We start from the raw sequence: 24,828 nt of genomic DNA, 5'->3' as shown, positions 1-24,828 counted from the left end.
CTCCACACAAAAATCTATTGCCGGTTGGCTGGTTCCACCAAGTAGTACATACTCCACTTATTTCAGTTGATTATTAACGTGTACGTGTGTGCGTGTGCTTCTTCAATTTGCTTAAACAATTTGTCTGGCGGCAGTTCATTGTTGTTGTTGCCATTTCGGGTTTACAATAATTCATAAACAAATAAAAAATTCTATAACAACTGTTTTTTTTTTTTAATTAACAAAACAAACAACAGAATTAAATTCTCAACACTAAAACTAAATCCCAAGGCACGAGGCGGTGGTCTTATTGAATTTAACATTTGGAATTAATTTTGAAAAGCGCTAAAGCAGAGGAGATAGCAACAACCAGAAATAATGTCACAAGGTGCAACTTTGGATCAGGCCGGAGGTAAGTGTCTAACAAGAGAACTATTTTTTATTTTACGTGACATTATTTATATTTAGTGTAGTTGGTGGGTTATTGATTTCACGTGACGCCATTCTCGAAACATTGATCACAAAATAAACAAACGTCCGAACAAATAAATAAATGTTGGGGAATTAACTTCATAACCATTGAGGCATTTTATTTGCATAGCTTTGTAGACGTGAATGTAGGAATGAGAAATTAGTCGAAATGTCGCCAGTTGAATGTTATGTGTGGATATTGTGAAACAAATTGGAGTGTGGTCTATCTATGTAAAAGTCTGTCGGTATATGTCTGGTATTAACAGCTGAAAGAAGTTTTCTCATTTCCTGCATTTCAAAGAGCACCTTTCCATATTTACTAATGCTTTTTAAAATCAAAGTGGGCATTGATTTTTATAAGCATGAGGAAATATGGAAAGGGGCTTTTCCAAGGTTCATATCTCTGTACTGGAACGTATACAAAAGCCAGGTGGACCCAAAAAAGAATTATTTTTTTTTTTTTTCATACTAAAAAATAAAATTTTTCCTAGGGATATTTTCCTACTGCCGATGGTTTAATTCGGCATTTTGGATTTAGTTTCCATTTAATTGTACCCCAACCATTTTGATATTTTCCTAAAGAAGTGGTTGCAGTTAGGGTTCGGGTTCTTTAAGGCTTAAGTTGAAATTTATTTCTGAAATTATTGCCACAGATAGATCTCGTCTCCCTAATAATGAAAATATATGACTTTAATGGATGAAGTCTATACTTCCCGAGATATGGGGAAGATGTTATGGTAATAGGAAATTTTCGATGGCGTAGCAGAATTTTCCATTTCTTCATAGGAGAAAGTTTTAAATCCCCGGACGAAAACCGTGTAGCCAAATTAAAATCCCCGACAGAAGGACCATGACATAATTATACAAGGTAGTCTAATGCAGACATATGATTTCAATTTTTTCTTAATTTTACATTTGACAACATTCAGTTTTCAAAATTTTAATGAAAATATCCTTCTTAGAAATGTACGCACTTCACGTGTGCAGTGTTAATATTTACGAAATTTTCATATTCCCAGCCTCTATAATCTAAAAATCTAAAAGAGCAATGCTGATCAGAAAACTGATATTTATTACCCCATTTATTGACCCCACTTTCGACAATTCGTTCAAATTTTTTACCAAATTGCGGTTGTAATAAATCCACTGAATTTCATCATAGGATCGAGCTTCTACATTTGTTATTGATATTTATTATAACCAAATGTTAGCCAAACAACATTATCAGGAGTAAAGTTAAAATTTCATGTTCTACATTTGTGGAGTCAAATAGGGTTAACAATTTGTTGGGCCTCGTAATAACATTTATTACAATAAATCCAACAACATGATGCATGTTCAATGTCGAGATTTTGTTGACGATCTAACAAATATTGACATTATCAGTATAAAAGGCTTCAAGAGATTCAACGGCATCCACTCTTCCTTTAAATAAGAAATTGATTTTCGAACATTTCAAAATCAGTCCGCCTAGTGTTTTTCGTAATGTTTTCCTAAAATATCAATATTATCTATAATTAGAATATGTGATGTATTTTAAATACTTTGTGTGTGTGTAAGTCCCTATGTAACATACCACCCTATTATGGTTATTAAATCACCACTCATGGTCAAGTTTAAGCATTGCATTTCCTTCCTCAAACAAGGTCATGCACATATTCCGTTGTGGTTCTTGCCGTTGGCATTGCTGCAACATTTTTGTTTTGTTTCTCCTCCATTGGTTGTTTTTTCCAGCTTGTCATGAAAATATTTTCCAATATAATGGCGTTAGACCACGATGTTGACGATGGCACAAAGTGTTTATTCTTAAAAGGTCAACAGCGGTTGGTTATTTTGTCAGGTTGTTGGTAATTTTGTGTGTGTGTGCCTGTGTGTAGCCCCAGCACTTATAATTGCTTGTCCCAGTATGCAGGAAAGTGTGTGCAAACAAAATAGAAAAACGAGAAACGAGAATGTCATCCACCAACTAATTGACTTGGCGAAATGTTAAGATTCCAACTACAATATTAAAGTCTAGAAAAATATATTCCGAGTTGAATGTCGGTGTGTTTGTGTGTGCCAATATAACTTTATAAGAGATATTCAAAATCGTTTATTTGTTCAAATGTTTTGCCTGTCCGCACATCTATATGGCAGTTAAGTTGAGTGGAAAATTTGTTTTGCTTCAATCGTGTCATATCGTTGTTGCAGTATAATGGGCTGGAGAGCATTCTCCATTATAGTTCTATTTTATATTATACTGAAACTTAATATCTAAAGGATAACAAGGAAATTTATATTATCAAACTTATATTATCAAACACCTTAAAGAATTTACACAAACATTTATAAATGCGTGTAAGTTTTTATTGTGACAAAAAGCCATTCGTTATACACAGCGTTTTTATTTTAGATCTGGGAGTGCTTGATTGATACAAGGTGAATTGCAAATACCTACTGTGAGAGTAGACCTTTTTTTTGGAAAAATGCTATTCTTTTTTAATTCAATATTAATTCTCAATTCATATTGAATTAATAAAGAATTCATATCGAATTAAAAAAAGAATCGAATATGTAGTTGCGCTATGCTGATCTCAAAAGTTCTGGGACCGCTCGTGTTTGTATCCCCTCTGCTGCTGCTATGGATTGAGGATGGTTTCCGAGTGTTAATATTAATTTTATGAATGCTATTCGGAACTGCCTGATTCGTCTGTTGATCTACAGGGAGATCATTAAGCAAATACAGCCTATAAAGCAATGACTGGGGTGTAACCGAAGATACCACCGAAACTGGTATATACCACATTGGTTGTGTCGATGAACAGGAATAACTTTCTCCTACTCAAGGCGATGATCCGTTATATAGGAGGTTAAAAAGTTGTTCTTGTCAGCACTCCAAGTTCTGTCTGTCAGTGGCTTGAGGACATTGTTTGTAATTCTCAGATTATCACAAATACAAATCGCTTGAGCGGACAACTTAAACAATCTGTTCAACCTTACACCCAATATCTTGGGGGTAATTGATGATCGGAAACTGTTATCTGTCGAAAATTGCGTTAAATGGCTCATTTGCTGCAAGACCGACACAAATGAAAAATCTTAATTTTTTTTAATGTTGCAGAATTTTGGTGAATATCTCTTTTGAGAAGCTGAAGAAGTTGTGTGAAAATTGAAAACTTAAAAATATATTTTCTGCAAAATCGCTTATCTTTTTTTGATTTTTGTCGATCTTGTAGCAAATTAGCGATATGTCATCAATATTGGAACACGCATACATTCCACAGAAATCACCACATTTTGGTGAACTACTTGTTTAACTCTACGGGATTTCCACTTCCAAAATTTTCTTCAAATATTAGTATTCTATCAATAGATAGACAAACGATATACTGCAGGTATATGACTTATGTAGAAATATAACATTATGCAGAATCTCTACAGACAGATGAACTCTGCTGTAGGATTTTAATGGACAGAATATCATATATTTGTTGAAATGGGCAAAATATTTTATGTATGTCTTTTATAGATATACGAGCATCAGTGAAAAAACTATCTTCTGTAGGGCCTTAATAAATAAAAGAAGACAGAACTAATCTGCAGGACTTCTACAACACCTGGTATAGGTCTTCTGTAGTCAGTCGTAGATTTTTTTTATAAAAATTAAATATTGTTCAAATTTTGTATAGGCAGATGGCTTTCTTAGAACTTTTGAAGACCTTTTATAGACATTAGACTTCCTGTAGTACTTACGTATGCAGGTAAACTTCTGCTGAACTTATAAATTAATTTAATCAGGTAGGGGTAACACCTTTGAATAGCTTGTGTAAATCCAAATTTCATTGAGGTTATATTCATATTTGACACTGAATATGATTTATGGCATTTTGATTTTTTGTTGAAACTTTCAGGAGGATATGCATATTAAGTTGTTCTCAATTGAGTACTTTCGGGTACCTTTGAATAGACATTCATCAGCATTTTCAGGTATTGTATGAGCCGTTCCCCATTACTGTAGCGTTTATTTTAAGTTATTTACCATAAATTGTATAAAGAAGACGAACTTATACTACGACATCAATCACTCCAGTTGGCTCGTGTACTTGTCCTCAGGTAATGGGTAATTATTACGAGGCCACAGGGTTATTGCCATCCTATTCCAACAAGTTATTTTAATTACAACAATTAAGCACGGCCACCAACATTCCGAGCGAACCACAAGCAAGCTATGCAACAAATAGCCCATAAACATGAAAAGGAGTCCCTTAACTACTAATAGTGTGCCGCTTCGGGGCACATCGATGTTTAACAACAAAACCACTCTGTTATCGTTGCGGCTGTCATTAACAGTCCTTAGACACGTTACAACAGGGAAATGCATTTCGTCTTGTATATGTTTTCAACTTCCGTATCGACTTTTTATTACAGCGCCAACACCTATAGAAAACAGGTGTTCTTCTTCTTTGCAGGGTTTCCTTTTACCAGGTCGTTTGCTTTAATCAGATTTAGAATACGTTTTTTTAAACATCCGGCCAGTATTCAATTTATTGTTGAGCTTTTGAACATTGTATTACCAACAGTTCAACGTGGCGTGTGGGAGTGATTGCTTGGGTTATTTCAGTTTACTTTGTTATTTTTACGAACATTATTTTCTATGATACAAACAATAATTAACATATTTCGAATTCAGGAATATTTTTGATATAGGCGATTTGTTGCATTTTTCTCGAAGAGTATTTTTACGAATTGCGGGCGCGATAACTAAAAAAATAATAATCCAATCGTTTCGTTTCCAAATTTTGACACGTTTCTCTAGGAGTGTATAGCTTTCGTATGAACTAGGATAAAGCCGATCGGCGAACAACTTACTTATTTTTAACTTAGTTTGTGGTAAAAACAAAACATGTTCAAAAGTCCGCCATTTTGTTAATTTTTGAGCGAAGCCAATAATCCTAGATCCTACGAAAATATGGTACCCTTTGCATTAAGCAAACGGGAAGAGCTAGAATTCTGAAATTTGGGACGTTGGTTACTGATGCACAATTAAAAATGTGTACAATAGGGTTTTTGGAAATTCGTCTGATAAATGTACGAAAAGTACTAAAGTTTACTAAATTTTGTTCTAATTGTATATATTTTGAGCATATGTAGAGGTAGAATCTTGAAATTTTATATATACATACAAGTTGGAATGTGGTGTTTATGTATGGAAATGGTTTCAGAAATTCGTACTAGGATTACTAGCGAAGTGCAGGATTGTGTTAGCTTTAAAAAATCGTTCTTATGTGTAAGAAAAGTACTAAATTGTACTAAATTTCGTACAAGTTGGATGTAGATGAACCGATTGGGCTGGGATCGTGAAATTTATAATTAAAATGATCGTCGTAGTGTAGGAGTATATTGAGGAAGTTTTGAGAGATCATACTTATATACGAAAAGTTGGAATGCTTAAATATAGACATAATATTAGGTTGGTGCGTATGAAATGTCGGATTCTCTTCAAATGCGGACGTTTGTCTCCCTGTTTTCATTATACTCATTCATAGACGTATTGTCCATTGCCAGAGACTCATTTCAGCAAAATAGGTTTTCTCGAAGGTCTTCCCTTTTTTGTTATTTCTTTAGGGTTTTTTGCCTATATGAATTCTGCCGATATTCGCGTCATTTCCATTGCAAAAGCTGCATCCAACAAAAACCAAGCCTTTGGGGAGAATACGGTTAACGATCGGAAATGCAGCGTTTGTTCGAAAATTTTCGAACTGGCGATTTGTCACTGCGGAAGGCCTATAACGTCTGTGAAGAATGATGACCTGAAAGCTCTAGTGGAAGCGGATCCAGCCGTATCCACGGGGGAACTTGATATCAGGATGAAAGTACTAACAGTACATTGATGAGATGCACGATAAGTTAAAAATTGTACGTCCATCGCTTGTAAATCTGCATGGCCCGCTACTGCTCCATGACAACGCTCGGCCACATACATCGCACAATTGCGAAACTGAACGAACTGGAATATGAAGTTTTGCAGCATTCACCATATTAACCGGATCGCTCGTTGATAGATTTTCATTTTTTCAAGCATGTTTTCAAGCTGTTTTTAGGGGGCAAACACTATGAAAATGAAGACAGTCTAAAAAACTCGATATCAGAGTTTATTAATTCTAAAGACCAAATTGTTTTTAAGACAGGCAGGTTAGTTTCGGTTTGGGGATGTGCAGTCACATGTGTGACTACAACACTCTGAGACCGGTTACGTCCGTTGTGATCATCCATAAGAAGAGATACAGAAAAGAGAAGAGACCAAAGACAGATCTGTAGGGGAGAGAAGATTAGTAAATTAAAGGAGTGAAGAATGAATGAAGGTCGATGGCCCTATGAGTCAGAAAGAAAAAGCGTTACGTGCCAAGGTTGTATGCTCCTAACTACTTTATGTTTCTAATTATGCTGTAGATTAGAGCAGGTTCGGTTGTTGAGAAGAAGCTGAGATTCGATAGAAAATGAGAACCCATTAGTCTGTGTCGCTTGTAAGCCAGGGCTGGGCAGTGACACAGGAGATGCTCAATTGTCTCCGTCTCCTCCTCGTCAACACAGAGTCTACAGTAATCAGTTGCATCAAGATCTCATTTACTAGTAAAAGCCCTGATGTTGCAGTGACCAGTGATGATTCCCGCCATCACTCTAATTTCAGCTTTGCTCAGGTTCAATGTGAGTGCGTTCTTTTGGTAGACAGAGTCGGCCAAATTGATCTTGACAAGTTTCGTCTGTTTCGTCAAAGAATGCCTCAAAGTTCCTATAGACATATGGATGGTTTGATTGAGTCATCAGTTTCTAGATCGGTGGATTGAGATCCTCGTCTAGCTAGTTCGTCCGCTCTTTAAGACAGGTATCTACGCTTTAAAATCTCGTTGGGTGAAGTTTACTTTCGGCAATTTTTATCGTTCTCTTTTGAACTTGCTTCATGCGGCTATACAAAGCAATTCGGTTTCCAAAATATTTTTTTATTTGTTGTTTTTTCATATTTAAAATATATAAAATGTCAACAAATGCGAAATACACAAAACGAATTGCCAGAAAATTGTCGGTACGAGCAACTTTTTTTTCATTTCTATTCCCCTTGCCCCTCTCTCCTACAAACAAAGACTTGCCGCAAGTAAACTCGCCTAATCTAAATTGGGACGTAGTTTTGGAAACTCGTACTTATGGGAACAAAAATTTGTAAAAAATATATTTGTAATTGTAAAAAAATAGTACTAAATGCACTAAATTTTGAAAAATTTGAGCTGGAAACCTAAAATTTGGAATAATTTTGAGTTAGTTTTCAAAATTAATACTTGGAAGGTTAAAAAGAAGTACCAAAGAGTTTTTAGTACTAACTGGTACTAAATTTAGTGAAATTAGATGTATGTTCGAAAAGAGCTGAATGGAACTAAATGCGGAAAATATATTTTTAGAATTCTGATCCATATTGAATCTGTATAATGAAAATACAAAAGATATTTCGAAAATTAGTGATTTCCATATAAAATACTATTTATTTTTTTTTGTATTCCCTTTCCGCATACGAAGTAGCGGGCAATTTGCTAGTTCCGCTATAAGCACTTTAACTACTGTTGGTCTTCTATGAACAACGATGTCGTCAATATTTCTTCTTATATGTTTTACAATTGTCAACAGTTACTGTACTACACAATTTTCGTATCTGGAACCTGAAACGATTTGTTTTGTATATGTGTGGTCCTTAACTCTTGTAGAGATAACCTCAGAAATCCAACAAAAATGTATGTTGCTCGAATGCGCCAGTATGTTCAAATTTTATTTATCTTATCAGTAGAAAAAAATTCTTTAAATTTCAAGACAATTGTGATTATCGTTATATTAAAATAAACTCATCAACTAATTAATTGTGGTGCATTGCTAATCGTAATACATATTGATGTCGTCGTCAGCATAGAATACTAACATAGATAACTACTGTATTTACGTAGAAGTGAGACAATAATCAGTTGAGACGTCACACATTTTATGTTTGGGGTTCGGGGTAGAATTGTTTTTAAAAATGTTAATAGGACGGTGTGAAATGAGTACTGTTATCTATTTTTTATCACTTAAGGGAACCCCCCCATTCTCGATTTTAATTTTTCAAGATTTTCAATGGGCTGGTAAATCAATACCAATGCTTGTTAAGGTTTGTAACTTTGCACATATAAAATTGAAGATTTAAAAGAGAAGAAAAATAATTAAAAAAAAATGTTTGTTATTGTTTTGTTGTTGTTTTTTATAATTAAAGCAAAGTCCTTATTTTTGATGGCGGGCATGATAACTCCTCATTGCAACATCGGATTCCGAAAATTCCAACGGTGTTAGAAATAGTACATGTCAGGCTCTCGTATGAACTAGGATTATTGACTTCGCTCTAAAATTAACAAAATGGTGGACCTTTGAAAAAATATTTGTGGAAAATCGCCGATTTTTTACCAAAAACCAAGTTAAAAAATAAGGAACATCTTCGCCGATTGGCTTTATCCTAGTTCGTACGATAGCTATACACTCACAGAGAAACGTGTAAAAATTTGAAATCGATTGGGTTATTAGTTTTTGAGTTATCGTGCCCTCACAAAAAAATGTTTAGAGAAAAACGCGTTTAAAGTTTAAGAAGCCCTTCAGCCGTCACCTGATGCTGACACAATAAATCGGCTATATCTTCAAGAGTTCTCGAGATTTTCACTTGAAATTTTGTAGGGACATTTATTAATTAGTGTAGATTGGAATTATATCAACAAAATTTTTGACCCCGAGAATGTGGGGGGGTCCCCTTAATACATAATCATAACATGAAATGTTGTTGTTCCAAAAAAAAATAATGAATAATTAAGAAATACAAAAATTAATTGTTTACCCATGATAGGTGGGGGATACGAATACACCGGTCTATTAAAATAGTAATAATATTCAACTTCTTTTTTTCCACCTGTCAAAACAACAGACAGTCTAACGATTAATTTGCAACATATAACTGTTTGCGACAGTTGGGAACAGTTGGGTGATCAACAACGAGTATCGGTGCTTTGGCTACAAGTTCACAATATGCATTCGATGTCATTGTCAAGGGATTTAACTCAGCGGGAGCAGGAAACACATGAAACATGGGGGCGGGAGACGTTTTATATTCCAACACTCGATTCGGATAAAAATAGATATTCAAGGTATGTGGTTTTGTATCACGTGCGCTTATTTTCTACAAGTGGTGTTTCGTTCGAGTTGAAAAAATATTTATCTATTCGTAATTTGTTGTTATTCCCATTCCATTATTTCAATTTTTTTTCCAGAAATGCATTAGTGAAGCAGAAAACTGACACCAATAACAGCACACAATTAATGAATGTGTCGACATGAAAATCACGAATTTAGATTAGATAAGATTATCAGCAATATTGGTAAATGGAAATATTTAATCGAATATTTGAAATTATAAATTCATTGAAATGGAACAATAGAAATATATAAATGCGATTTTTTATATCTGTCTAAACTGTACCGGGGACTTGATTTATGGTATAGATATTATGAGTTATACAAAATAATAAAAAAAAACTTTTCTAGATATTCATGCAGGTGAAACATAAATATAAGAAAGAATAAATAAATACGAACTATAAAGAAGAATGGGAAGGTTTTCTATATTTATGGAACAACCAAAGGTGGTTTTTTTATTTTTAGATGTCCCAAACATGATTTTATATTTATTTATTTCTTGGAGAAACAAATAAGGTATTTTATCCATAATATATCCACCGAATACCCACATAAAGCCACCTTAAAACCTGTTAGCGGAGCAGTATAGTCAGAACCCATCCTACATGCAAAATTTCGTGAAGATTGGTCCACAACTGTGGCCTATATAGTGTTTGCAAATTATAATGGACACACGGACGGACGGACACACATATAACTAGATCGATCCAGCTAGTCGAGATATGACGATCGGTATATTTAAGGGTGGGTCTACGATCAATATTTCGAGTTTACAGAAGTCGAATTCCAGTCACAGATTCTCAACTTTAAACGCGTTTTTTCGGAACAGTATTTTTATGATAATAATCCAATCGATTCCAAATTTTGACACATTCCTCTGTGAATGTATAGTATGTATGTGCAGCCTCTAGAGTTTGTAACGCCGCGAAATATTGATCCTAGACCCACCTTGAGTCGATCTAGACATGTGTCTGCGTCCGTCCTCCCGTCTATCCATTATCATTTGTAAACACGATATAGGTAACATTTATGGACCAAACTTCACGAAATTTTTCGTGTAGGATGGGTTCTGGTTAACGAAGACCCCTATTGTTTTTCATAAAGATCAGTTAATAATTAGGGGATGAAATGGATCAAATACTTGTCGCTCCAGTTACCGCAATTATGGCCCGAACACCGAAATTTTACATGGAGAGGGGATTCGGACCGAAGAATAAGCATGCCTGTTTTGTTGAAGATTGGTCAATGTTAGAGGGTTAAAAGGACGCTGATTTTTGTGTGAAAAATGATCAAATTTGTATTCTATGGCCTATATATTTACTCCTGAAGGACATAGATCCGAGAAGATTTAAGACGAGTGTTTGATCTTTAAAATTACTTACTTAGCTGGCTTGTTACAGAATGGTTGTTCTATAAGCCGAGCTTAAAAACTATTTCCAAGCGCGTCCACCAATTTGGAAGACCACGTTCCAAGATGTTGTTTTCTACTTGGTCTTTCAATCTAATTCGTTGCCTTCGCCTTCTACGGGAACCATCAATAGGCTCGTTTTTAAATGCCTTTTGAGCTGGGGCATTCTCATTCATTCGCACAACATGGCCTAGCCACCGTAGTCGCTGCAGCTCAATACGACTGACTGTCGATGTCCGCGTATAAATTGTAAAATTCATGGTTCATCTACGCCGATATTTACCGTCGACGCAGATTGGCCCGTAGATCTTTCGGAGAATTTTTCTTTCAAACATTCCAAGAGCTGCCTCATCTGCTTGCGCAAGTACCCATGCTTCAGATCCATATAATAGCACGGGTAGTATCAGCATCTGGTAAAGTTTGAGTTTAGTTTGGCGGGAAGTTGCCTTGTTTTTAAATGCTAACTTAGACCATAGTAGCATCTGTTGGCCATCACAATCCTTCTCCGAATTTCAAAACTGATGTCATTCGTTTTATTTATGGCGGTACCAAGGTATATACTACCTCGAAGCTGTAGATCTCAAGTTCCAAAGTTGGTCCAGTAGACTCGGACGTCTTGCGCGTTGATACCATCAGCTTGGTCTTCTCGTCGTTTACTGCCAGACGCACTTTGGCAGAATCCTTCTCAATCATGATCACTTGGATTTCTCGATGCTTGATCAGGAGATATCCAGGTGGCCTTGTGTATTTCGAGATGCTTGAATCAACCTCATGCCGTTGTCGGATGTTTCTTCATGAAGGCTGAATTTTCCGACGGTGGGACAAAAGATATTTTCACTTCCGATTTTTGCATTAAAATCTCCTAGCAAAATTTTAATGTCATGGCCAGGGCAACGGACATATGCTGTTTCAAGGCGCTCGTAAAATATGTCTTTGGTATGTTCATCTTTATCTTCGGTCGGAGCATGGGCAGAAATGAGACAAATGTAGAATAATTTCGCTTTTATACGGATTATAGCAATTCGCTCATCTACTGGAGTGAATTTGGAGACGAGGTATTTTATTCTCCTGTTAACCATAAATCCGCAGCCAAATTCATGTCTCGTTTAATGTCTGCTATAATACAGGGCGTAATCGTCTGATTTACTTACGCCTGTCCCTTTCCATCGTATTTCCTGTAAGGCAATAATATCGGCTTTGTACTTCTTGAGTACGTGCGCCAAAGCGAACACTGCGCCTGTTCTGTACAACGTGCGCACATTCCAAGTGCAGTTTTGCAGATCGTGGTCCTTTATACGTTTGTGGGGGTCGTCAACATTAGGGGGGTTTGGTTTTCTTTTTCTTTGCTTTTTCATAGTAGGTTGGGTTTTCCGAGAGTGGGCAACTAACCCGACGCCTCAACCCATTTTTTTATAGTTCTTATGGGTGAACTCGCGGCACATATTAGCTCACTATTTCATCGGGTGATGAAAATAGCTCCCCAGGTGGCACGGAGCGACCACCCCATTCTCAGTGTCAAAAAATTTTTCGATTTAATTCAAATCTACTATAATTCTAGAATGTCCCTACAAAATTTCAAGTCAAAATCTCAAAAACTGCTGAAGATATAGCCGATTTATTTTATCAGTATCAAGTGACGGTAAGAGTGATTCTCAAACTTTATAACAGTGTTTTACGAATGGCGGGCACAATAACTCAATAACTAATAATACAATCGGTTCAAAATTTTTACAAGTTTCTCAGGGAGTGTGTAGCTATCGTATGAACTAGGATAAAGCCAATCGATGAAGAAGGTCCTTATTTTTTAACTTAGTTTGTGGTCAAAAACAGGCGAATTTCCAAAAAAACTTTTCACAGGTCCGCCTTTTGGTTAATTTATGTGCGAAGTCAATAATCCTAGTTCATACGGGACCCAGACATGTACTCTTTCCAACACCCTTCGAATTTCCGGATTCCGATGTTCCAGTGAGGAGTTATCATGTCCGCCATCAAAAATAAGGACTTTTATTTAATCACCAAAAACAACAACCAAATTTTAGAAATTATTTCTCTTCTCTTTTAAATCTTCAATTTTATATGTGTAGAGTTGCAAAACATAACATGCATTGGTATTCATTTACCAGCCCAATGAAAATTTTGAAAATTTAAAATCGACAATGGGAGAAGTCCCCTTAAGTGAACGTGTTTTAATTACAATTTAGATTCCATTTAATTTTGATGTCATGACAAAACAATGGAAGACTTTAAACTTCTGCACAAAAAAAAAAAAAAAAATGGAAAACTGAAATCTTTTTGCCTATTGAAGCTCTTCGGTATTGAAGACAAGATAATGAGAATGTTATCAAAACTGTTGTATACTATTTTTAATAATCTGTAGCATATTTTGTGTTGTTACTATCTCAGATCTACATCCCATAACATTTTCATTTAATAAAGCAGATTTTGTGTGTGTGTGTGCGTTTGTCTTATTTCTCTGTAAAAATATTCATATTCACTATGTTCATGTTTGTAAATGTAAATATTTACCTCCTCTGGCAATTGAAATTCAATATCATGATTTGATTTCACATCAAGGTGTCACAACAATATTTTGCGAAAAAAAACATTTAATTCACCAACGTCATGGTCACACAGAAAAACACGCCCACCCACACCAATGGACATGTGCTGATGACATACTCGTGCTCACAGCAACAAGTGGATTCAATTAAACCATACATGACTCGGGTCTATCGTTTATTCGGTCGATGGTGTTTTTATTGAAATTTGCAGATACCTCGTAGTTGTTTTTATTCCGCCTCGTATTTGTCCCATCATATCGGTTTGTTGTTTTTGTGCTTTATTGAGATTTTTGTTCAATAGACCCATCACTTGCAAATATCAGCGGTTAGCAGAGGCCAGTCAGATAGTGCAAACTATTCAATGTGTGAGGATGTACTACATGTATGTATATGCGTATTAAGGTTATGATTTTTTTACAAGCTCATATCATTTATTTTCACGGACATATTATTCTTGTTACCGCAAGTCTACCGTCTCGCATATCTTTACTCACAGGCTCATAACACTGGTTGATTCGAAATCTTTCGCGGAAAAAACATTACTATTGAACCAACTTAATTCCTCTACAGTCATTCTGGTGGATCTCGGCCTGATATTTTCTCAATGTGTTTGTCGTCAAATTGCTTGCTCCATTTTTTCAAATAAAGTGTGCTAAACGACTACTCCTGCAGTCGAACAGCTCTTTTGTAGATAGCCCCGTCAGTCGAAAATCCGAAAATATTTTCCAAGTTAAAAATTTAAAACGATTTAGTTGGTTAATTGCTTAAAATTAAAAGTAACCAGTAAGGAAAGTAGTAATGATGGACGGGCCGACTATATGATACCCTTCACCACTTTGGCTATATTTAACAGATGAATCCTAACAGACGTCGCATTTTTAAAGGACCAGTAAAATGAAATTGGATCCATAAACATGTCATTCTGCAACCGATACTAAAATTTTCATTTGGTCAGATATAGAAGCTATATCTAAATCTGAACCGATTTCAGGAAACTTAACACACATCATTCTAGACCTAATTCATTACGTTGTGCCAAATTTCGTGCAAATCGAGAGATATATAGGGATTTTGGTACACCATTTACCTTAAATCCGACGAAAATACATATGGGAGCTATATCTAAATCTGAACCGATTTTCAGGAAACTTAACCCACATCATTCTAGAACTAATTCATTACGCTGTGCCAAATTTGGTGCAAACCGAAAGATATTAAGGGACTTTGGTGCACCTTTTACCTTAAATCGGACGAAAATATATATGGGAGCTATATGTAAATCTGAACCGATATTCACGAAATTTAACACACATCGTTCTAGACTTAATTAATTATGCTATGCCAAATTTCGGGCAAATCAAAAGATATATAGGGACTTTGGTGCGCCATTTACATTAAATCGGATTAAAATATATATGGGAGCTATATCTAAATCTGAACCGATTTTCAGGAAACTTAACCCACATCATTCTAGACCTAATTCATTACGCTGTGCCAAATTTCATGCAAATCGAAATATATATAGGGACTCTGGTGCAACATTTAACTAAAATCGGATGAAAATATATATGGGAACTATATCTAAATCTGAACCGATTTTCAGGAAACTTAACACACATCATTCTAGACCTAATTCATTACGCTGTGCCAAATTTCATGCAAATCGAAAGCTATATAGAGATTTTGGTGCACCATTTACATTAAATCGGATTAAAATATATATGAGAGCTATGTCTAAATCTGAACCGATTTTCAGGAAACTTAACACACATCATTCTAGACCTATTTCATTACGATGTGCCAAATTTCGTGCAAATAGAAAGCTATATAGGGATTTTGGTGCACCATTTACATTAAATCAGGCGAAAATATATATGGGAGCTATATCTCAATCTGAACCGATTTTTCCAAATTTCAATAGGGTTCGTCCTTGGGCCAAATAAGTGACCTATGCCATTTTCATTCAATTCATCGAAATCGGATCATAAATGCGATGTGTACTTTGTTCACAAAAATGCGTAAATCGACTTAGAAAATGATTCTATGCATATTCTCAAAAGGAACCATGTGTCTATCTCGTTTCCTTTTGCCTGTTACAAACATATGCACAAAGACATAATACCCTGTACCACAGTGTGGTGAAGGGTATAAATATATAATATAGTTGTTAGAATATTCAATTATATATTTTCCAAATTCTCAGAACTGGTTATCAGAATTTGCCCACATTGTTTTATAATTATTTCAATGTGTAAATCCCAGAAATCTCACTAACTTTTTTTAAACTAAAAATTTAAAATTCTAATTAGTATTTTGTTATGATCATTATTATTTTTATTTTCTTCTAAAAAAATCCTTTCAAGTTGTACTTAATGACATGCAGTGAAATTATTCACCATCAATTTGTATTTTAATGGAAAATGATTTACTCGTATTTGTCTAAAATGGAGGGGGTTGGTTGGGTTTGGGAAGTGGGGACCGTGATGTTGTTACCTTCATTGTTCCAGTAAAACGTGCATCCATGAAATTCCCCCCAGAGTCAAGTCATCACGTATTTCATGGTTTGGAGATAAAGTGAATCCCTTTGTGTGTGTGGTTACTGCAGCTACTAAAACAACAAGCTATTCATGTCAATGAATACATGAGTTAGCGAATGAGTGAACAGACGAGCAAGTGAATACGTATACGCTTTCAAGTGCAATTGAAAAACAAACAAAAAAATTGCATTCACTTCTGGTTCTTGCATCTTTGATGCAGCAAAATTATGAATAGCATTACACCACCCCGTCAACACGAATGCTGTCATTCATGTCTTGGCCGAGCAAGCACAGTGATAAAGTAAATTGGATTTTGTGTTCCGAACATCCATAAATAATGGTAATTTTGCCGAATCATAAGGACACAATTCTGCTGGACTAAATAACAAAGCCTCAGATGATTTTCCCAAAAATGTGTAAATCAAAATTATAGGCTATTCAGAATTCGGTACGTCTCTTAATAATATTTAATTAACACCTAGATGCTTAGATTATTTGGGATAGAGTATTTGGTACAATCTTCCAGCTGCGTAAATTATTAAATTTTTTTCAACGTGGTTTTTTAAACAGTATTCTTTCAATGTCCTTAGGTGGGAGAAATTTTAAAGCATATTTTTCAAAATCTTTAACCAAAGTCGATTTTTAAAGAATATTTTTCAACAACTTTCAGATACGTAATTTTAAAAATTTATTATTTATTATTTGTATGTCTTTTAGAGGCATAAGCTTTTTTTTAAATTTTTCTATGTAATTTCGATATACCTATTGTAGGAGATGATTATTTCTTCACCATAAGGTGAACTTTATATTAAACATCAACATATCCGTCGAAGACCCCTTAATAACACTGTGCAACACAAAAAATAATTACCGAAACAAACTATATATTTATATTCAACTAGCAGACCCGGCAAACGTTGTTTTGCCCTATCAGAATTGCACCAATTTAGCACCAAATCTCTAATCGGGAAAACGCTAAGAAACTACGAACTTAAATTTACGAACTTAAAATTAGACAGAAACACTTCTCACGCCCCATAGAGCAAATACATAAAATTTGGGCAAAATCGGTGCAGTAGTTCTTGAGATACGTTACCAGAAAACAAATAAATAAATATTGCGCCATCTGTCGGATGAACTTCAAGCTACACAGAAACACTCCACACGCCCCATAGTGCCTGTACATACAACTTGGTCAAAATCGGTGCAATAGTTTTTAAGTTTAGCGATCACTAACATACACGTAATTTATATATATATATATAGTTTGTTTCGGTAATTGCAGTGGAATTTGAAGTAGAATATTTTATTTTTTGACATTATAAACCTAAAATTAAGTTTCATGTCACTTTAATGCGTTTAGTCGAAAAAAAAATACTGGGAAATATCTTTGAAAAAAATTCAAGACCATTTCGAATTTTTTGTTAAAAATGTATGACTATATATTCGGTATATACATAATATCAACAGATTATTCTTGTGCTAAAAATTAATGGAGAATATTTTTGTTCCTTATACCATCCTTCTAAAACGACATCTTGTGGGAGAAATGGGTAAAAACTAGTAATAAGTACGATTTTAACCCTAAAATGATTTTTAGTTTTTTTTTAAGATTTTTGACGTTTACACTGATTTTTAAGTTTTAGTCTATTCTGAGACTTATAGTAAAACATTATGCCGAACATTTCTGTATAATATTCTGAGAACATTTAATCCCGTTTTGAATTAATTTTCAATCACTTCTGGAAAAGGGGACCGGAAATACCCCTTCAACGAGTCGGTTGAGGGTTAAAGTTGTATACCAAAATATTCCTCGATATTTTATCAGTAATATTGCCGAAGACACTATATACCTAAAATGCAAGGATTTCAAGAAATCATAATTCGAAAATTATAAAAATTCTTTTTTAGGTTCCCCCCGATATGTCTTCTTTTTTAGCCCCTCTTTCAAAATCTGTTGGAAATTTCCTGTAATTATCAAACAAATTGAAAATTCAAAAATTGAAATTTGTCGCACAGTGTAATATTCTAGATAATCAGATAAAAAATGCTATGTCAATTTAATTATAAAAATTCACTGCTAATCTCCTAGAATGTTTGGTATTGTAAATGTGATATATGGGGTAATTTTTTGACAGAGCCTCCATACAATGATCACGCCCCATTTTCGCCATTTTTTAGTCACATTACTTCTCGGATGTTGGTGTTCTTTTGTCACGTTTGGAACGTATTGGTATTTTAATTTTCTATTGGGTAGCCCCCATATATAACGGTAACTCCCAAATTACGGTATTTTGGGGTTGTTTGGGAACTTTTTTGGAGCAAAAAAATTGCTCTGAATTTTCATGTGTTAGGAAGTATCCCTACCACAAATTATAAATTTGGGCTTAAATGTAAAATCTTCCTACAAAAATTTCCATATAAATGTCCCGATTTTTTAAATTGTAAATTTGTTCCGGCCGACAATAACGACGTTTTTACATATTATATATATACATATTTTTAATTTAATTTAACTTAAGTTTAATTTAAGATAATAACAAATTTTAGACACTTTTCAATTGCGTATATTTTTGAGAATTTTGTTTAAAAAAATTTTCAATGTTTTTAAAAACATTCTTTCTGTGAATTAAAAATGGGTTTGTCTTTCACAACCTTTGATTATTTTGTGAATATTAGCTTCCTTTTGAAAATATTGTTTTTCAGGGTCGTGCATTATTTAACAAGATTTTAAATGTCCATTGGAAACGGATTTTTATAAACGTAGATTTTCTATGAGAACAATACTTTCAAGGTCTATCAGAGGTGTGTATTTATAAAGAATTTCCAGATATTTAAGGGGCTTGCATTTTTTATCCTTTGTGGCCCGAATTTGTTTCCGTAATCATAGAACAATTTTCTGTTCACAGATTTAATGCACTATCCTAAATAGGATATGAACAAAATTTAACATCGCCACATCCTTGCATTCCGGAGATATAGTAAATTTTATTACTGAAAAATAAAAGTCCAATATCAAGAAAACCACATGCAAAATCGACGAAAAATCTCTTTTAATATCTTTTAAATGAATCAAAAATTATTCTGAAGGCAGAATTCGTACAATTCGAATACGAAGCGATTTAAATAATTTGGACTGTATACACCAATTAGTACTGTACACATTTTGGCCCTCTTCTCTATATTGAAAAGCTCATGACTTTATCAAAAAATTGATTTTTTCAGATTTGTCTTTTGATATATATATATATATATATATATACTAGCAGTATATTAAATATAAGCTCTAAAACATTTTGTTGCCTGTGGGCAACATTGGGCCACAAAGGGTTAAAGAATATTTTTTCAGGGACTCGGGTAGGATTTTTTAAGAAAAAACAATGTGTTTTAAGGTATATAGTATATTTTTATAATTTGTAAACACGATACAGGCCACAGTTATGGACCAATCTTCACGAAATTTTGCATGTAGGATCGTTAAGATCGGTTATTATTTAGGGGATGAAATGGACCAAATACTTAATTTTTGTCGTTTTTTTTTCTGGTCGCTCCAGAGGCCGCAATTATGGCCCAAACATCGTAAATTTTTACATGAAGAAGGAGATCGGGCCAAAGAATAAACATGCCAGTTTTGATAAAGATGGGTCAATATTTAGCGGGTCAAATGGACCCTGACTTTTGTGTGAAAAATGACAAAATATAAATATATATATTTACTCCTGAAGGGCATAGTCCCGAGAAGTTGACAGTATGTCCAAGAGGAGTGGTTGACCTTTAATTTGGTACCAATTATGTGGTTCTATGTACTTGGATGTGGGATTTTCTAAATATTTACAGGTGCTTACGTATTCGTATATTAAATTAGTTATTCAAGCTCTTTTAGGGGCGTGGATCCTTACGAATATTTTTAAATGTCCTTTAGAGACGAGGGTTTTTTATAAATATCTTTTCAAATCCCTTTTTGAGACGTAGATTTTTTGAGAAGGTTGTCTTTTAGATACTGAGTTTTTTAATAAGGTATTTTTTAAGGTGAGGGGGATTTGTAAAGAATATTTCAAGGTCTTTCAGGCCCGTGAATTTTTAAAGAATATTTTTGCAAAGAATTGGGATTTTTTACAAAACTTCGTTAAAGTCCTTGAGAAGCAAGGATTTAAAAAATGACATTTTTAGGGACTTTCAACGGTGTAGATTTTTTTGGAAAATATTTATTTCAAAGGTAGTAGTTTTGAGAATATTTTTTAAGGTTTTTCGGAGTTGTGGATTTTTAAAGAATACTATTTCAAGGTCGTTCAGTGGCGTGGATTTTTTAACCTGTTTTAGAAATATTGATTGTTAAACAATATTTTCTTAATTTTCTTTCAAAGGCGCGGAATTTTTAAAGTATATTTTTTCGTTGTCTGAATTTTTAAGACAGGGTTTTTTTAAATATTTAATTTTTTGTTGAGGCATAGTTTTTTATATTTGTTGAAGATAGTGTAGATGGTGATTATTTTGAGAAAGTATTTTTTCAAGACAAATCAGAGGTGAGAATTATTGAAAAATATTATATCTAGATGCATCTATTTCTTAGAAATATTTTTTCAGGATGTAGCGTGGATTTTTTGTGATTTCGTTTGGATTTTTTTTAAGAATATTTTTTCTAAGAACAAGCTTAACACATAGTATATAATCGATTCCATAAGTGTTTTTGAGAATATTTTTAACCCATTAACCATACTTAATTTCCAATTGCTATTTCTCTCAATTTATTCACATGATTTCGTTTTACTGTCACTGTGCCTTAAATATTCTATTCAGCATGTCTATTCGTGAATGTGACAACCACAATGAAAAGCTGGAAGTTTACTGAACTTTCTTTAAAATATAATACGAAAATACACTCGACACATTTATTTTTATTGGTTTAACAATTGTGTGGTTTTTATCTTATTATAACAAGTTACTCAAGATTTTGTTGTTTCTTATGATTTCAATGGATCCTCAAGTAATATAAGGCCATTGTTCGTGATTATTTAGTTCAATACCTAGCGGGAAAATTAGTTTTATTTGAGGCGTTAATTTATCAGATTTGTTTTTTTTCTATATATGGACACTTTGGCAATATAGAGCATGCTGAATTAGGTATACCATAAAAGAAAACCTAGCTTGAAAGCAGTGGTAGGTGTGTATCATATCGGAGTTTTATTTTTGGATCTTGATATACTAGTTTGGTCTATTTTAAGACTGTATGGCAAAACACATGCCATGTATATGAAATATAAAAATAAATTCTGTTTATGAGTTACACACACACTCACGTGCTACAATCTTAAATGTCTGTCGGTAACATAAATTGATGTGTTTATGCAATAAGACTTTTTCTCACCTTTTCAAAGGTCAAAATGTCCTATCATTGAACCCAGTTCAACGTTGTAGAAACGAAAGGAAACACTTGTTAATGACTACAAGAGAGATTGATATATATATATATATATATAGAGAGAGAGAGAGAGAGAGAGAGAGAGAGAATCGAATGTGCATTTTTGTGTTGGTTGTCCATTTCAACAAAACAACAATACCATTTAAAAGGCGTGTGTGTAAGTCAATTTAATTTCAATTGATGTCCCCTGTGTAGAAAACTTATTCTAATTTTTGAAGATCTTGAAATCTAAAAGGAAAAAGTTTCCATATCTATAAATAAACTATACATCGTATACTATACATTAATTATCTATATAATTTCATTAATATTTTGTATGAATATGTAAGAGTTTGTAACGCCGCGAAATATTGGTCCTGGATCCACCTTTAAGTACCGATATTCATATCTCCACTAGCTGAGTCGATCTGATCTCCGGGTCGGTCCACAGTTTTGGACCAATCTTCACGAAATTTTGCATTTAGGATGGTTTCTGGCCAATGAAGACCCCTATTATTTTTGGTAAAGATCGGTTAATGTTTAGGGGATGAAATGGACCAAATACCAATTTTTTATCGGTTTTTCTGGTTGCTCCAGAGGCCGCAATTATGGCCCAATCTTCGTGAATTTTTACATGGAGAAGGTGATTGGGCCAAAGAATAAGCGTGCCTGTTTTCATAAAGATCGGTCAATGTTTAGGGGGTCAAATGGATCCAGAATTTTGTGTGAAAAATGACAAAGTTTGTATTCTATAGCGTACATATTTACTCCTGAAGGACATAGACCCGACAAGGTTATAGTATATCCAAGAGGAGTGGCTGTCCTTTAAATTGACACCAATTACATTGTCGTATATACTCGGATGTGGGAGTTACACTCAACTATCACGAAATATTACCCAGGCTCGGAATAAAAATCCGCAGAATGATAGAGTTCTGTGGTAGTTGTGTAGGGTATCGTAAGGTCGGCCCCGTCCGACTATACTGCTCCGCTCACTGGTTTCATGATATATATTTTTTATTGTAAAATTTGAAGGGTTATGTGTTAAACACTACATCTTTCAAATGTCCCCCAAGCGATACGGGTTTCAACGTAGCAAAAAAGACGTTATGATAAGAAATTACACGACAACGAAATGTCTCTAGCGATAAAGCCTCATTCGCTTTAGTTGTGTGACATCGTCTTGTTGAAACTACATATTTTTCAAGTTGTATTCTTCAATTGCAGGCTAAAAATATCGGTTATCATATGACCATAACGCTCCGAACTAATGGTGACAGCCGTTCCATTGTCGTCTGCGAAGAAGTAACCTTCAATCACAACTTCGGACCAAAAAGTGCACAAAACAAAGACTGTTTTGGAATTTAATGGCTTCTCTTAAATTTTTAAGAGATTCTCTTAACTAAAAAATTCTATCTAACCCCTTCATACTTGACCACTGAAGTCATTGATGTTTACATAAAATTTCAAATTCATTGTAATAAAACCTATTTAAAATTCTTAAACATATTTCAATTAAAATGAAATTGACACACATGTAATATGTAAAGAAATTAATTTTTAATACTATTTCTCTTTTATTTTGCACCACAGGACAGCATTCTATTCTCCTTTGTTGCCAATAACAAATGTTGCTTTATATATCTAACACGTCCATGCATGCGAGTTCAACGTTACAACATCTGACCTTTGAAGTGATGAGAATAAACTTATTGCATAAACAATAACGTGTGTCATTGACAGATGTTATGTCAGTACATACTACTATCTATGTGTATGTGTGTAGGAACTTATGTTGTTGAATTATACACATATGTAATCGTATGTCTGCAGCTATTGTATATACGTTAGAATTTATGGTTGCATCTCTGCACCCAGGCATAGGAGACAAAAATATGATAGTCATATAATGATTTCAAATAAAAATCCATGCTGAGTCCTTGAAAAAAATAGTCTCTAAAAATCCTCGTTTAATAGTCGAATAGTACTTGAAGAAATATACTTTAAAATATGAGCAGGGTGCGAAGAATGATTAAAAATCACCCTTTCTCACGAATGCTCACGCACGAGAATTCGAATGTTTTCAATTTATCGCGAATGATAAAGTTACAAAGAATGAACAAGCATTTGCAACCTCTCGCGAATGTTCGCATTGCACGAAAAATTCCCGAATGATAAAACTTCGCTGCAAGCGTCGTCGATTCATTCATTCGCGAGCATTCCTTGCTGAAGAACATTAAAGAAATATTCATTAATAATTATAGATGTAATAGTCCTTAAAGAAATATTCTTTAAAAATGCAGGCCTTTAGTCCCTGAACAAATATCCATAAAAATTCAGACTGCTAAGTTCGATAGTCCTTGAAAATATAGTCTTTAAAAATACACTCTCATAGATCATTATTTGCATATCTATGATTATAAGTCTGAGAGCCCTTCAATAAATATTCTTGGAAAATCTACGCTTAATATTCTGATAATCCTTGAAGAAATATCCTTTGGAATCGAGGTCATTGAAGAAATAGCCTTTACAAATACATGCTTATAAATGTAATAGTAATTGAAGAAAAATCATTTAAAAATATATGATTATAAGTCTGAGAGCCCTTCTAGAAATTTTCCTGTATAGTCCACGCTTAATTATCTGATAGTCCTTGAAGAAATATCCTTTGAAATCCAGACTGATAAGTCTGAGAGTCTTTGAAGAATTATTCATGAGAAATCTACGCTTAATTGTCTGATAGTACTTGAAGAAATATCTTTAGAAATACGAGCTGATAGATTTGATAGTTCTTTAAGTAATATTTTTTTAATCTACGCTTATATGTCTGATAATCCCTGAAGAAATATTCTTTAAAAATGCACTCTTAAGCATCTGATAGTCCTTAAAGAAATATCCTCGGTAATCCAATCCTTGAAGAAATCTTTTTTACACATCCAAGCTTATATCTTTGATAATTCTTGAAAAAAATAGTATTTAAAATACGCTTTTATACATCTAATAGTCATTGAAGAAAAATCCTCTGAAAATCCATGATTATAAGTCTGAGAGTCCTTGAAAAAATATCATTAGAAATCCAGGCTAATATGTTTGATAGTCATTGAAAAAATATTCTTTAAAAATCCAAGCTTATAATTCTGATAGCCCGTGAAGAAATATTCTTTAGAAATGCGCGAATATAGCTCTAAAATAATTCCATCCACCCCACATGAATGTGATAGTTCTACGCCATTCTTCTCTTTA

General features: G+C 33.9%; 1 protein-coding gene across 1 annotated transcript in view; it reads left to right on the top strand.

Moving 5' to 3' along the window:
- The first annotated feature begins 357 nt into the window (after nucleotides 1-357).
- LOC133330234 (adipose-secreted signaling protein-like) overlaps nucleotides 358-24,828 on the top strand; it is a 47,286-nt gene continuing 22,815 nt past the window's right edge. Inside the window, exon 1 of the mRNA XM_061538697.1 lies at nucleotides 358-391. Coding sequence (XP_061394681.1) covers nucleotides 358-391 — 34 coding nt within the window. The remainder of the gene's footprint in view (nucleotides 392-24,828) is intronic.

The sequence above is a fragment of the Musca vetustissima genome, unplaced genomic scaffold (genome assembly GCF_032173495.1).
Source record: "Musca vetustissima isolate MV318-11 ecotype Yass unplaced genomic scaffold, APGP_CSIRO_Mvet_v1 utg9944, whole genome shotgun sequence".
In the NCBI taxonomy this organism is placed as follows: domain Eukaryota; kingdom Metazoa; phylum Arthropoda; class Insecta; order Diptera; family Muscidae; genus Musca; species Musca vetustissima.
The sequence above is the reverse complement of the archived record's forward strand: the minus strand, read 5'-3'. Positions and strand labels throughout refer to the sequence as shown.